General features: G+C 37.0%; 2 protein-coding genes across 2 annotated transcripts; both read right to left on the bottom strand.

The window, feature by feature from the left end:
- Window positions 1-1,738: 1,738 nt before the first annotated feature.
- Window positions 1,739-4,683, bottom strand: LOC110744584 (cyclin-D4-2-like). Its single transcript, XM_021944569.2, has 6 exons — window positions 3,972-4,683; window positions 3,476-3,562; window positions 3,255-3,353; window positions 2,933-3,134; window positions 2,712-2,833; window positions 1,739-2,574 (listed from the first exon to the last, which is right to left on the bottom strand). The coding sequence occupies exons 1-6, from the start codon at window positions 4,302-4,304 to the stop codon at window positions 2,332-2,334; spliced, it is 1,086 nt and encodes a 361-aa protein (XP_021800261.2). The 5' UTR covers window positions 4,305-4,683; the 3' UTR covers window positions 1,739-2,331.
- A 4,874-nt stretch (window positions 4,684-9,557) lies between these two features.
- On the bottom strand, window positions 9,558-14,697 carry LOC110744585 (general regulatory factor 8). The gene is made up of 4 exons (XM_021944570.2): window positions 13,977-14,697; window positions 13,766-13,888; window positions 10,106-10,222; window positions 9,558-9,746 (listed from the first exon to the last, which is right to left on the bottom strand). Exons 1-4 carry the CDS (start codon window positions 14,475-14,477, stop codon window positions 9,726-9,728), a joined length of 762 nt encoding a protein of 253 aa, XP_021800262.1. The 5' UTR covers window positions 14,478-14,697; the 3' UTR covers window positions 9,558-9,725.
- Window positions 14,698-14,961: the final 264 nt, after the last annotated feature.

The following is a 14,961-nucleotide window of genomic DNA, read 5'->3' as shown; positions in this document are numbered from 1 at the left end:
ATCTTCATTTGCCACTTTTGTCCCAACTTTCTCAAAAGTCTCCTCATCTCCAACTTCAATATAAGCCACCTCATTCACTTGGTAATTCTGAGTCTCTTCTCCATCACAATTCTCTGCATCTGCATCATACTCATACTCTTGAATCTCACTATAGTATAACACAATAACCTTATTGGATGGTATGTGACCAACCATTTCAACAACTGTTGCATCTGATGTAACAAGCTCCAGTCCACCCACAGCATTTTCACACCTAATTTCCAAATGTTGCTCAACTTGAGAAATGTCAACATCATACCCAAGACCTTTCCCAATTTTCTAGTAAATCTAACAAGGATAGAAAATCCTCTATAATATTGTCCAAATAATAGACCTTACCCTTTTTATAAACCCCATTTTGAAACCAGCCCCCATGATGTAATTTTAGAGTGCACATTCCATTAGTAGCTGCAAAATTGAAACAATAGTATGTTATTCTAAAGTCATAGTTTTGTTGTTAAGCAGACATAGTTTAGTTTTGTTTTGTTGTTATTCTAAAGTCATTGTTTAGTTGGGTGTGAAGCAGACAACCAAGGGACCACAGACGTTTAAAAACACCCCATATTCAACATACGGCAACCACAACCAAAGGACCACAGACATAAAGCTTACACTCTGCAGTCAATGTAGCAAAAGCCAAATCCACATACAAGAAAACGATTCATTTACCCTTACTTTAAACATAAACCAATCAAACAACAGAACACATACACAGAAAAAGATTACTTTTACGCATAAAGACAACATACAACTCATCCATTTCATCCATTTCCAAACAAAATCAACATAAAATGCATTATAGAAGCCCTTACTGTATTTGGGAGTCTTTCCACCCGAACGGAATTCGAACTCCATTATCAGCAACTAGTGAATTTCCAAAAATCTCCAAAATCCCCAAATTTAAACCCTAACCCAAACTCCCAATTTCGAACTCCAAAACTAACACTGAAATTACACACTAACTTCACCAATTCAACGACTCGCACACTACTACAGCATCGACCAATTCTGGAACAAGCCTTAGAATCCCTTTCAGTCGATGGTTTTCGTGGGAAAATGAGAGAAACGAAGAGAAAAATGGAGATATTTTCGTTCTCAACGATAGGGCTTCTCAAAAAGTCAAATATGCCCTTCAAAACTCAGTCACGAGGCCATCACGTGCCCATCGCGTTATGAGAAGTCACGGAATCCGTAACGGATGGACCATTTGGGTATATTATGAAGAGTTGAAGGACGTTTAAATTGAAATTTTTAGTTGGTGGACCAAAATGATACTGAGGCCATAGTTTGGGGACCATTTAAGTCATTAACCCGACCGAATAATATAGAGTTGATGGACCATTTGAACGAATAATTTAGTTTAGGGACCAAAATATAAATCGAGTAGCAGTTTGAGGACCATTTGAGTAAATAATCCAATTAGACAATTTAAGGCTTGAAGTGGAATTTTAAATCATTTTCTCAAGATAAAATAGTATTAACCCTATGCTTAAACCGTCAAACTGTCCAATAGTAATTTGATTTCACCCTTTGTTTTAGTTCAAATCGAATCAAATCACATCGCTTAATAGTTAATTAATTTGGCCAAAAGTTTATGGGTTCAACCTATAATGGGTTTATTTCCAAGATTGCTTATTTTTGGAACTATCTTTCATAATGACTAGAAATACTTGCATGATGGTACAGAGAAAAGCTCAGATTTTGACTGGTCACCACTCAAAACAAATAATGGTGGGCCTCCTATTAGAGCCAATGGGGCATATCCTCCCTCTTCAACACTTAACAGCATCTTATTGTCCAGAAATGGACCACAAATTTACTAATTCACTCATCCAATTAAAAAATAAAACATTGGATCTCCTGCTGGATTTTATTTTTTTGCTTTATATTGTCACTGAAAGGAAAATGTTAAAAACAAAAAGTTGAACATATTTTTCAGCTATATATAGTTCCAGATCCCTTTCTCATTGAACTGGTAGCTACAACAAAAAACTGTATTTTCCCCAATCACCACTGGATCATATCTTTCAAAATGCTGTGCACTTCTGGATCATCAACACTTTTAAAATCTATGGCTGTTGAGTAGTCTGATTATAAACAGCTGGTGACTTTACTTTCATGCTAGAAGCATGAGACCCCTGGATATTTTTTTCCAAATTGCTTTATTCATCCCTCTCTCTCTCACTATCTCTCACCTCTGTGTTACTTACTATAAGGAACCTCCAAAACCACACCAAAACTCCCATTCAACCAAACTGATTGGATAGCCTGTGAAGGAGAAAAATTCACATCTCATGACTTGGAGTCCATTTTAGACGGATTGTCTGGTTTCCTCCTCTTAATGTCTGGACTTTTATGTGAAGAATTTGCACATGACCCAACTGTAAATTCATCACTTTTATAGCTCAAGCATGCAGCATCCAACACCCCAACCGGACTTTGGGGTACAGATGAAGCAGAGGCGCTTCCCCTATTAGCAGAACCACTGATCAATGACAAATCTTTGATCAGTTCAAGACACTTCAACACTCTTACCTGCAAATCCCACAAACAGATGAGCTTCAAGAAATCATTAAATTAATAAAAAGATCATATTAAATCCAGGATACTCTGTTATTAGCTAAAGCAAATTTGTCCTATCATGGTTTGCATCTCTGAAACAACCTTTTTACCTTGTCTACATGCATGAAACAAGAAAAGGCCTTATCAATGTCTACTGCTTGTGTTTCTCCTGAAATACAAATTGCCACTGCTGCAGCAATTTCAGAAGGCCTGAATTCCAAGAAGTCAATACCTGCATTTATTCCCATCCAGCAGTTCATTGAACCCATTAATCCTCAAGAACATCAAACTACAAAATATAACTCATTCACAGTCAGGAAAAAAAAAAAACCTCTTATTGTGCTCAATATGAGTTGTTCTGATCTACAGATAGATGATGTTGACGGATGTTGATCATCACTTATCTTGCTGAGGAAGTAGTCAATGAAAGAGTAGGGAGTACAAGCTTGCATTCTCCACTTTAGAGTGCTCATCACAAGAAGCTCCATTCTTAGTATAGTTTTAGCTTCAAACACAAACTTGGGATCTCCAACCTGTGCACAATCCACACATAAGAACAACAACATTGTAAGTAAATCAGAGATCAACACCGGCTTCCAAAATATTAAATTTGCAAGTCAACCATTGTAAATCAATGCACATGATTTCAATACCTGTAAATCCACAGACTGAGGTACAGTATTCTCCTCCACCTTGGCTGCTATTGATAAACAAGCCACAGCTAGCAATTGCACGGCCCAGGCTTTACCTCTCTGTATGTACAAGAACAGTGAAGTGTGAAATCAAGGACAGAAACACCATAAATGAAAACACATTGTTTGAAATTGAACCGATAACAAAAGAAGCAAACTTTGGGTCCAATTTCTGAACTTACAGGCAATTCATAAAGTGAAAGGAAGCGATCCAAGTAGTTCATAGATAGACAAACACTCAATGGTCCAAAACTGTAATGAGCATGAGCCTGTTGATCACAATAGAAAAAAAGTCAACCTAATTCAGTAATCAAGCAAAAGGGACATCGTCAATCAGAAACAAGGGAAACATAAGTGAGGAAGTAAATGGGCAAACATACAAGGAAAACCAATATCGAATTTTAGAACACAAACGAGATGCCACAGAGAACTAGATTAGGAATTATCGCTCATGATCATTGATCCCCAACAACTTAGATACATTCAGAACATATCGACAACAATCAAACAAGTCACATTGTAAACAAATGTTTTATGATGCTGTTGAAGAACAAAACCCAATTGCAGAAACCTGAATGACAATCGCAAAAACCAGTAAAAAGTCCAAATCATTATAAGAAAAGCAATAACCAATGGAACAAAAAAAGGTAAAACTCAAAGAAAAGTAATAAGACCAACCTTCGAAATCCAATCAAGGGCCTCTCTTCTACTGCTCAAGTCCAAGTCCCCATTGCGCAGTCTCTTGAGGTAATCGTCTCTGGGAAAATGCTCACTCTCCCTCTTAACCATTGAACTAACCCCTTCTTCACTCTGTAACGGAAAATCTATCATAGATTTGGATCTATTATGATTAAAACTGGGGTCTTGATTGTGGGTATTATCGATTTTATGGGGCATTGAAGGGAACAGCCCCAAGTCATCTATGGTATTAGAATTAAGATCATCAAAGCAGGTATCTGAGTTTTCTGCACAAAGAAGGTTTGAGTTGGCACAGTCAAAGCTGTCTGCCATTGGAGCACCTCAAGATGCCTTGGAAAACCCAAGAAAATCTCATCAAATTAGAGTCTGGGTTTTATCAAAGATGGCATTTTCATTGTAAAACAGGACCCAAGAAGAAGAAGAGGGAGTCTATAAAGAAAGTGTTGAGTATGGTATAGATACAAACAAAGAGAGTGAGGAAGAGAGAGAGAGAGAGATAGAGAGATAGAGATAGAAGAGGTGTTTGGGTAGAGACTATATGCAAAGAGAGGAGCTTTATGTAGGAACTGAGCATGTGGGTTTAGGGTAAACGTGAGATTGGGGGAGGGAAGGTTGTGGATTCGTAGAGATACAGAACCAAAAATAAAAAACCAAGCCCACAAAGGAAAACCAAACAATTTGTTCTTTTCATAATTTATTTTTGGTTTGGGAAATCAAAATATAACGAAATAATATAAAAGACAGAATACAAACAAAATACAAACCAAACCTTGTTCAGTTGATGAGGCATAAAGATTAGGCTTTTAGGATTTATTTCGAAGGTGTCTTGGCTTCTGATAATGCATACCTGTCTTTTCTCAAATGTCATGAACTCAAGGTCTTTTAAGGTATTAAAAAAATAAAGATAATAATATTCATGTCATTTCTTTGTATAAGATGCTATTCTAATTACTAATATCTTTTTGACAAGTAATTCAATGGTATAAAGGCATTCCTCACAATCTTTAGTCATTCGTGACAATCTTTAGTCAATACAACTCATGACAAATCTATATACCTATGCGGGAGTGCAGAAATTTAATAACTTACATAAGAGTCGATTTCAAAAATTTAAAGTTGAATAACAGTGTGACGGAATGTGTGAAAATATTAAATGAAGTGCATGAATATGCCTCAATAGGCAAGCAATTAAAAGGTCGGGGGCCTAATGGAATCGGTGTCGAAGACTTGTTAATGAAAAAGTAAGCTTGATTTGCTTCTTTTATTTAGAACATAATGGAGCAAGATTTGAACTCCTATCATAAGTGTGTAAAATAAAGTGTTACTATTGAAACTAGAAGCCGCAATGTGGCTTTTAAGTATTAAAGAGCAGTAATCCTCTTGTTGAGAAACTAGGATAATTTGGTTTGGTTGTGATTTTCATTTTCTGGTAAATTTTTAGTTGTGATTATCTCATATAATTAGCAATGATGTCATTAATGATTCCACAAAATACGGTAGGGAGATTACATATTTAATTTGTGAACATAAAAGCTGTACCCTACGAACAATGCGGTTTAGTTTAATGGGCTCATTAACCCTTACGAATATTTAAAAAAATTTCAAAGGGTGATCCTAGGTCAAATGCTCCAATTCTTTCAAGCCCAATTGTTTACTACTAGTTGAATCTGACCCCATTGCATTTTTGTAAGGACTATGTACCATTTTAATGCCATACCTAAAAGAGTTTACAAGCTTGGTAAGAAACTCAACAATTAAAAAGGAAGACTTGGGGATACTATATGCAAATTCAGAATCGAGTTTAGTATGTTTGCCACCCGAATCGAGGTTTAATAGATATAATTAAACTATTGTTGTACAGTAAATATCAAGTGAATACTGAATAGTTTATCAAAATTTGATATACATAGCGCTGCAGATACACGAGAAAATTATTAAAGAAGTAAGGGGATAAATATAACGGGTCGTCATGAGTTTGTGATGATTAGATAAGTGTAACATTTGCAACCAACTAATAGTTGAGAACTTGAGATCATCTAAAGCTCTTTGAATGTGTATATGACAACTTATTGTAAAATGCAATACGTATTTGGTGGAATAATATTGGGATGAATTTCTCTTTTATTTATTAATTTATTTAATGTTATTTTGGAAGAAGAGGGTAGGCAAAGGAAGCTTAGTGGCAATTGGCAATTGGGAAAGAATGAAATGAAGGGGTAAATATGTAGGTGTAGATGTAAGAGGTGGTTGGTGAAGAATGACCGATGGACAATGGCTTTGTCATTTTCCACCTTAGAGGAAGTCGCGTGCTCTGTGTAATCTCAGCAGATGATCAAAACTAACCGTTTTGGTTCAGAAATCGGCATCATCATGGTACTTTTGGCCTTTCTCACCCTAATTGTATGTTATGCATGCACATGTCCTAAGTCAAATATACCCTCAACTCGGGAGAGAAATTTCCATGTCCCGGTGTCACTGTCTCCCTCTTCATTCCATGTCCCGGTGTCATTGTCTCCCTCTTCTTATCTTTCCCGCGACAATGATTCTAGGGTATGGAAGTATTTATTTATTTTTTCTTTGAGTAAATTAGTTACCTATTAGTTTAAGAAGATGAACAGGGCTACAAATTTCGTATGTGAAGAAGAAAAGTGGGATAGAAATTATAGAAAGATGAAATTGTCATGGCATGTGTTAATAATTTTTTAGAGTATCTATTTATCACCAATAATTCATAATAATTGACATTAAATTAAGCACATTATGCTAGTTATTATCATCACCAATAATTCTTAACAAATGTCAGGAAAAAAAGAATAATTGGAGGTAAATATTAAATACTTTAATGAACTATTGACGTATGACATGAATTAAATGAGTTTTGTGTGGACTTTATTTGGATTGAACTGTAAAATAAAATGGAATCCGTAATAATTAGGTCATAGAATTCCAAAATCAATCATTCACCTTCATATATTTTATCGAAGGTCATTCAAATCAACATTCAAAGTTTCCATTCCAACCATATGTTGTCAAATTAAATTGAATGGAAAAAAAATCTAAAGCTTCCCTACTTAGGATACTCAATCCTGCATTCATAAAAAGTAGGGTTTCAAAACAAAACAAGATCTAAAAGAAACATGATCTTTGAATCTTTCCCTTTTCTAGACTTTACCAACACAAATTTCCAACCCTTTTTTCTTCTCCTAGAGATGCTCTCTATCTCTCTCTCTCTCTCTCTCTCTGTGTTAGCCTTTCCACCACCACCACCACCACCACCCTCCTCTTTTATGGGGTTTTGGCTCCCAAAAATTCTCCAAGACCAAATGTGAAACACTTTTTACTACAAAACATATCCCAAATCACGTGTAATCGTGCTTCACAAAGTTGAATTAAATTAAACAAAAACAGCCTTTTACTTTGACACACTTTAACTGTAATTTGTAAGAGCTTCATGCTTCATGCAAACGGCTAGAGCAAGCAAAGCTTAAAAATCTATTGGACCTGCATGGCAATGGCATGAGAGGACAATGGATATTAATTTGTCCATTCTTTTTGGTCTTTAGGGTTTTTGCAAGTGTTTGAGATTCGAGCACTCTCTCTTTCTCTCTCAAACCCCGAGCCCCCCAAGCATCAAAAGCATCCAGAGCACCAGCCAGAGCTGAGACGCAGACCTAATATATATTAATTATTTATATTTCTATACAATAATAAAATTAAAATGTGTCTCTCTGCTGTAACGGATCTACTTTTGTTCCGTTTGTGATTTGTCCTCTTCTTTCCCTTCCACTAGCAATTTTTATAAATTCTAGACTTTCTTTAATCAGTAATGATGATGTCAAAATTAGCAGTTGTCGATTGTTGTGGAAGATAGTGCATGAATACATTGGGAGAGATTAGGGTTAGAGAGACCAATGCATACTTTCTCATTCCAAGAGGAGTCTGTTTTTTTTTTTTTTTCCTTCACAATTTTAATAACCTTATTATGATGCTGCCACAGAAAATGTTTGATTATTTTAAAAAATTGATCAGTGATGCAGAATTGCAGTATTTTATTGTTATTATGGTTAATAATATACATTTTTGAATGTAATTGGATCTCAACCACGGAGGAAATCTACTGATTAATAGCAAATACCCCCCTATACTTGAAGTCTTTATTCGATTCACCCTTTCTCGATATGAACTGTATATAAAATAAAATAAGATAATGCAAGGAGAAAAGCATCCAACAAGGAATGTATTTTTACGAAATTTCAGTATTACTAGTTAAGGGACATGTTCTCGTCAATTTGAATGACTGATTATGTGAATTCTTATCTGGATATGTGATCCGAAATGAAAGTCTAACCAAATAAAAAAAAATAAAAAATCAAACTATATGATCCAAAATGACAAGTTTTGGGTTCAAATACAGAATAGAAGTCAAATGGTTTAGAAGAGAGTTCCCGCTTGAACTTAACTGGATGTACAAACTACAACGCATGATTGCTTCGAACAGGGAATAATACACTTGGACTAGAACAGGAGCTGCTAGTTAAATTCGGTTATCAAGTTTTGAATGAGATCAACTTTTCCCATCAGGCGCCAATGATTAATCAGCAGCTGGGAGAAGACCAAAAACACCTTGGTTCTTGAGCTGAAATGGTAGATTATTTGCAATGAGCAAGGCCAAGTGAAGTTGGTTTTGGAGTTTTATTGCTTTGAGTGAATGAAAGAACATGTTTTCTTTCTTTGGGACAGACAATGATGGGTGTAGTTTTCAGTTGGCCATTTATGCCTCCTTGATGTTAGAGCTGCTTAGAATTCCTACCAAGGATTGATGAGAAGAGACCTTGGAATTTGTAATTCAATGCCCCACTGTTTGAATCAAAGCTGTGAGCTTGATTATGTTAAAAAGTGACCATTGAGGTGATTATTATTAGCAACATTCAACACAAGACTGGACTCTCATCACCAAACGAGCCCATTTCTCAAATGAAAATCACCCTTGATAGAATGGACTGGTAGCTATGCAAACATCAAGCTTCACTAGAGTGATGAGCAGCATTTTCAGGGTCCTGCAAACTTATCGATGATGCACAACACAACACAGTGTGACTGTAATGAGAGGTTATGGTGAAGGGTTATACTGAGGGGGTCTTAATAGCCTTTCAATCAAATTGCTGGGTTATTATTGGACGGCAGGATTGTACCCCTCAACACACCCCCTCATTACAGAAGCTCCCAACACAATGCGTTGATGAAAAAGCACATAAAGGGTTAGCCCAAGTGGCGAGGGAGGTGGAGAATTGAGTTAGGACCAGGACAACTGTAAAGTTCGATTCTCTCCAATGTAATCCAAAAGAACATAAAATGAACCAATGTAAATAAGAGGGAAAATATTATGAGCAAGATAGGGGGCAAGAATGGGCGAAAGGCAAAAACCTTTGGGTGACAACTTTATGCCTTCAAAATAAGGCAGCTAAACTGATGATAGAGAGTGTCGTTCTGGAATCAGAATGGTCTCAATTCTTTTTTTTCCAATCGTATCATAAGCTAAAAGCGGAGCACGAAAAAAAAAAAAAATACTAGGAATCATCTTACTACTCATTAACCAAACCAAACAAATTAGAAGGAAACATGTCAACATGAGCACATGGTATGCACATAAGGACATAATAGAGTCGTCGGCAGATTACAGAATATTTGTGACATTCAAGCCCACCTCCCTCAAGGAGATTAAGAATCCAGTGCTTAAGCCTCATCCATCTGCTCCTGCAAGAATCCAAACACAGGTATATTTAGGAAAGGCTTTTAGAAGCTAAAATGCAACCTTGCAGATTTATGGCCTGCACATCACACCCATTACTAAATTTGCAAACTAAAAGACCATACACATGCAAGGGAATCAAACCCTTTTTTTTTCTAAGTCATACAGAGCATTATAAATATATTTCCTACTTTATGCATCAAAATTCAACCAGTATATCATGACGTTGGACCCTTGATTTTGAGGTTTCAATTAATATTTTCTGATGATTTTTTGCTTACTTTATGCATCGAAAGTCAAACAGTATATCATCCCCACTACATAAATCGCTGCAAAAATTACTCAATTTGAAAGTAGCACTGACCTGCAAATCTGAAGTCCAAAGAGTGAGGTTGTCCCTCAGCAGTTGCATGATAAGGGTGCTGTCTTTGTATGATTCCTCTCCCAGCGTATCAAGCTCAGCAATAGCTTCCTCAAAAGCCTGCATATAACGCAAGGTAGTTTAAGAAATCTAGAGATTATCATGTCAATCGGAACAGATATGTTATATCAGCTCATGTATGAGGAGTTAACAAAGTATAGACAATAAAACCAACTAGCTCTTAGTCTAGTGGTACTTCTCTTTCCAATGTTGGAAGAGGTCCCGAGTTCAAATCCCCCCTCCTCCATTGATCAAAAGTATAGATAATAAAACCAAGACAAGGTATTAGGTAGCCTCCTTAATGTAAATGACAAAGTGTACTTTGGCTTTAGTTATTGTACCTTCCCTTTAAACTTCTATGGAACTATTAATTAGATCTTTACACTTTCCAGTTATTATTAATTAGACCTTTGCATTTCCCTAACTATTAAATAGGACTCACACTTTCCTATAACTAGTATATGTAACCCAGTTGAGATGAATTGAATAACTCAAAAAACAACAAAACCTTAAATAGAATTAGAGAGTTTAACAACCAAAATCAAATTTCTCTCCATCATTTGTAACTTCCTCTTATTCTGTTTTCCTAATCACCACCTTGCCTCCTGCACCCCGACATTTCCTCTCTCTAGGTTTGGGGATCCCAGCATCCTAACCATTTTTTTCCAGCTTGACAAGGCTATTAATGGGCCCAAACAAACCCCTCATGCCTAGTTTCAGCAATTTAAATCCTTCATCCTATGGTTACACACAGATCCCTCCATATTTGTATTTAAATGTCACTCTCATGTGATGGCCCTATTGCTGCATGTGGATGAAATTGTGATAGCCAGAGACACACCATCTTTGCTTTCCTCCTATATGTCCACTTTATGCAACAAATTTTAAATATTGAATCTTGGCACACTTAATTATTTTCTAGGCCTTGAGTTGTCTTCTTTACATTCAGGCTTTCCATCTCGGGCAACTAGGCAATGTTATGGGAAAGCGCAAACAGGCAGCACTACCTCGAGCACTAAGTTGCAATTTTGCATACTCACCCTTTCAGACACTACTGAATACCATTGTTTAGTTTGCTTACTCCAGTAGCTGACTATGACTTATCCAAACATCACCTTTGCAATTCATCATGCTGCTCAATCTATGAGTGTACTATGAACCCTACATCTTGTTGCTATTGAGCACATTCTACAGTCTCTCAAAGTAACTCTGGATTCTGTATTAGATTTTGACCATCTTCTAGTACCGTTGCTGTTTATGCTTTCTGTAATGTTGATTGGGTTGGTTTTCTCGGTCTTCAACTTCTGGTTTCTAAGTTTTCTTGGGCCCCAACCTGATTTTTTGTATTGCCAAAAGAAGACTACTGTCTCTTGTTCCAGTGCATTGCTCACTTACTCAAGTTTGTGCCAGGATTTTTTGGATTATCCACCTTTTCTCATTAGCTCCATTTGCTTATTTCAAATCCGGTACTGCTCTAGTTTGGTAACCTCAATGCTACAAACATGGTTTCTGGTCTGGTTTTCTAAGCTCGCACCAAGCACATTGAGCTTGATTTATCACTTCATTTGTGACCATATACCTTTCTGACATTAATTGGGTTCAGTTTGTTCCTTTAACCTATCAGGATTTTTATTTCTTCATTAAGGGATTCACAAGCACCTTTATGTACTTTTGCATTCCAAAAACTTGTTCTCTCTAGACCATCGAATTTGTGGGGAATTATTAGGTAGCCTCCTAAATTATCTTTTAGTTGATACCAAATGCATTTTGGCTTAATTCTTGCACTTGCCCTCCAAAGTTTTCTAACTATTAATTAGCTCTTAGCTTTCCTATGACTAGAATATATGCCTCACATGAGATGAAACCCTTACCCAAAGATTTTTGGACGCAGATTTTCAATATCTAAATGTTATGAAACACAACAGACAATTGATCACACTAACATACTATGAAGTCCATGCCATAAATTACGTTTTGCATCTATGTCACATAGATGAACATGCATGGGGTATTGAGGCCAATTGTAATTGCTGTGTAACTATTCTATTCCTAATGAATAAATTCAATCAAGCAACCCTTGCAACCATACAGTCAAAGTCCATTCTTATCTTCACCAAAGCAAAAAAAAAAAGTCCAGTATTACCATTAGTGTTAGCCTCCAGCATAGAAGATGCACTTTGCATGCTATCAAAGTAATAATCATACTATGTTGGTGTAGCAAATATGGAAATACTATAAATAATCACAACCAACTTCTTGCTAATCTTGGTCTCCTAATAGCATATTGCATCTCAGAAGAAGTGAGAAAATCCTACCAAATTAGAAATGCTAATTTATAGTGCCTTATCCAAGAATGTGTGATGTCTTGCAGGCCAGGGTCTTAAATATTGGTCCGGAAAATATACCAGAGGTCCAAAACACGAAAATTTAGTAAAAAACATCAATAGATTATGGATAGCAGTAAAAACTCGAGAGAAGCAACGGAAATTGTTTGAAAAAATGGAAACTTCCAATGAAACTTTAGGAGATGCTTACTATTATGACCAAAACAAAGCAACTTAATTGTATACAGATTTGGACTGATTAGGGTGAACATAATGTGTGCAGATACACACGCTTACTTAGAATGGGTTTACTAGTTACTAAAGTATGACTGAATACACAACATAATAAGTATATGTAATAGGGACTTATATGGTTTATGTATAGATTAAATAACAATAATAAAAGTGTAGACAATAACAAATGGAGTAGATTAAATAACCACAACAATTAAACAAGAGTGATTTATATAGAGTACATATATGCATATAAATTAACAATAACAAATGCACAGACTAAATAACACTTAATAAATATACAAGGACTTACATAGTATACATGCAGATGAACAACTATAACTGTGTAGATTAAACCAAATATTGGTTACTGCAAGGGGTTAGATGGTGACATGATGATCTTACCTATGTACTGCACATTCATCTGCTAGCCTAATATGTTTTGATAATAAATACAATATGGATAACATAAATGATGCAAATGTGCATCAGCACAGGTGGAAGAGGCGCTAACAGGGTCATTACATGGTGGGATGGGTAATCCCTTCATTTCATTTGCCCTCAGAATTTAACACCGTGGAGGAGGCTAGGTTGGAGTGTCATTGAGCACTGCTAAAGATTTATGCAATCAAAAGAATACCTTTTTGCTTTTAAAGAAAAATATTGGCGTCTAAGGACCAAAATATGGAAGAAACAGGCGTTTCCAAGAGTCTACTTCTCAGTCAATTATGTCCAGAACAGCATAAATTTGTAGCACATTGAGTAAAATAAACTACTTCAACATCCTCAAACTAACAGAAAGAGTTTTACAGTAAGCAACACCATTGTAGCTTATGTATTCCAATACTAATTTGCCTCCATACAAATGAAGCTGCCCTAATTTCAAATTAACAAATACCTAGGCAAGCAACCTAAAGATCTTTCGCACCCACATTCAAAATTCAACATACACCAGTGTTTTCTATTCATATGATCATACCATAAGAAGGAAATAATTACAAGTCTTTAAACCAATAACTTCAAGAATTTCAAAGGAAGCCCAAACCTGTTTAGCCATGCTACAAGCTTTCTCTGAGGAATTAAGGATCTCGTAGTAAAACACCGAGAAATTGAGCGCCAGCCCCAACCTTATCGGATGCGTAGGCGCCAAATCAGCCAGCGCAATATCCTTCACACCAATCCAATTAAACCAAATCAAAGTAAATTAAAATTGGTTTTTAAGTGAATTAAATCGAAGGAAAAAGAAATGAAAATACCTGAGCAGCCTTGTAAGCAACCATGGTGTCCTCAGCAGCGGTTTTTCTCTCATCGCCATTTTTAAACTCAGCGAGGTATCGATGATAATCGCCCTTCATCTTCAAGTAGAAGACCTTGGACTCTCCAGTAGAAGCCGATGGAACAAGGTGCTTCTCCAGAAGCTCGAGAATTCCGGCGCAGATGGCCGAGAGCTCAGTCTCGACCTTGGATCTGTACTGCTTGACGAGCGCCACGTGTTCCTCGTTCCGGCGTCCCTCCTCCTTCTGTTCGATCGATGACACTATGCGCCAAGCCGCCCGGAGCGAGCCGATGACGTTCTTGTAGGCGACACTGAGCAGGTTGCGCTCCTCGACCGTCAGCTCAGTCCCGGCGGCGGTGGACCCCACCACCAGCTTCTCCATGAAGCTCACCATCTCCTCGTAGCGCTCGGCTTGCTCGGCGAGCTTGGCCAGGTACACATACTGTTCTCGGCTTAGGGTTTCGGGCACTGCGGAAGCCATTGGAGAAGGAGAAGCAGAGAGAGTTTGAGAGTTGAGAGAGACGGAAAGAGGGATTGAGATTCGTTTGATTTTGAACAAGTTGGGTTGCAAAAGGTGAGATTATTGTTGGGATTTGGCCTAATGCCGAGAGTAATGAAAATTATAATACTCGCTTCTTGGGATCGTTAGCGGACGAGACGGCGTCGTCTGGAGAAGTGGGGTTTTTGAGGTGAGTGGCGAGTACAGTGGTTTAAGGAGTAGGTTGCTTTGTGGTTATCCGATTGGAACATAATTATGAGAAGAGGATAGAACGTTGGAAGATGGTTGGATCTGAAAAAGGTCAAATTTCGGCGACGGTTACTTGGGCTGGGGCCAGGTCGTTGTGTTTTCAATTGGAAGTTTCTTGAGACCCACAAATAGCCCAATGGACTTCTGCCACGGGTTTTTCTGTTACTTTCGTTTGGTTGCAAGCTCAAACTACATATGCACACCGGCCCAAATGCGG

The sequence above is a fragment of the Prunus avium genome, chromosome 6, assembly GCF_965620075.1.
Source record: "Prunus avium chromosome 6, drPruAviu1.hap1.1, whole genome shotgun sequence".
NCBI classification, from domain to species: domain Eukaryota; kingdom Viridiplantae; phylum Streptophyta; class Magnoliopsida; order Rosales; family Rosaceae; genus Prunus; species Prunus avium.
Note: the sequence above shows the minus strand (reverse complement) of the source record. Positions and strands in the feature narration are given on the sequence as shown.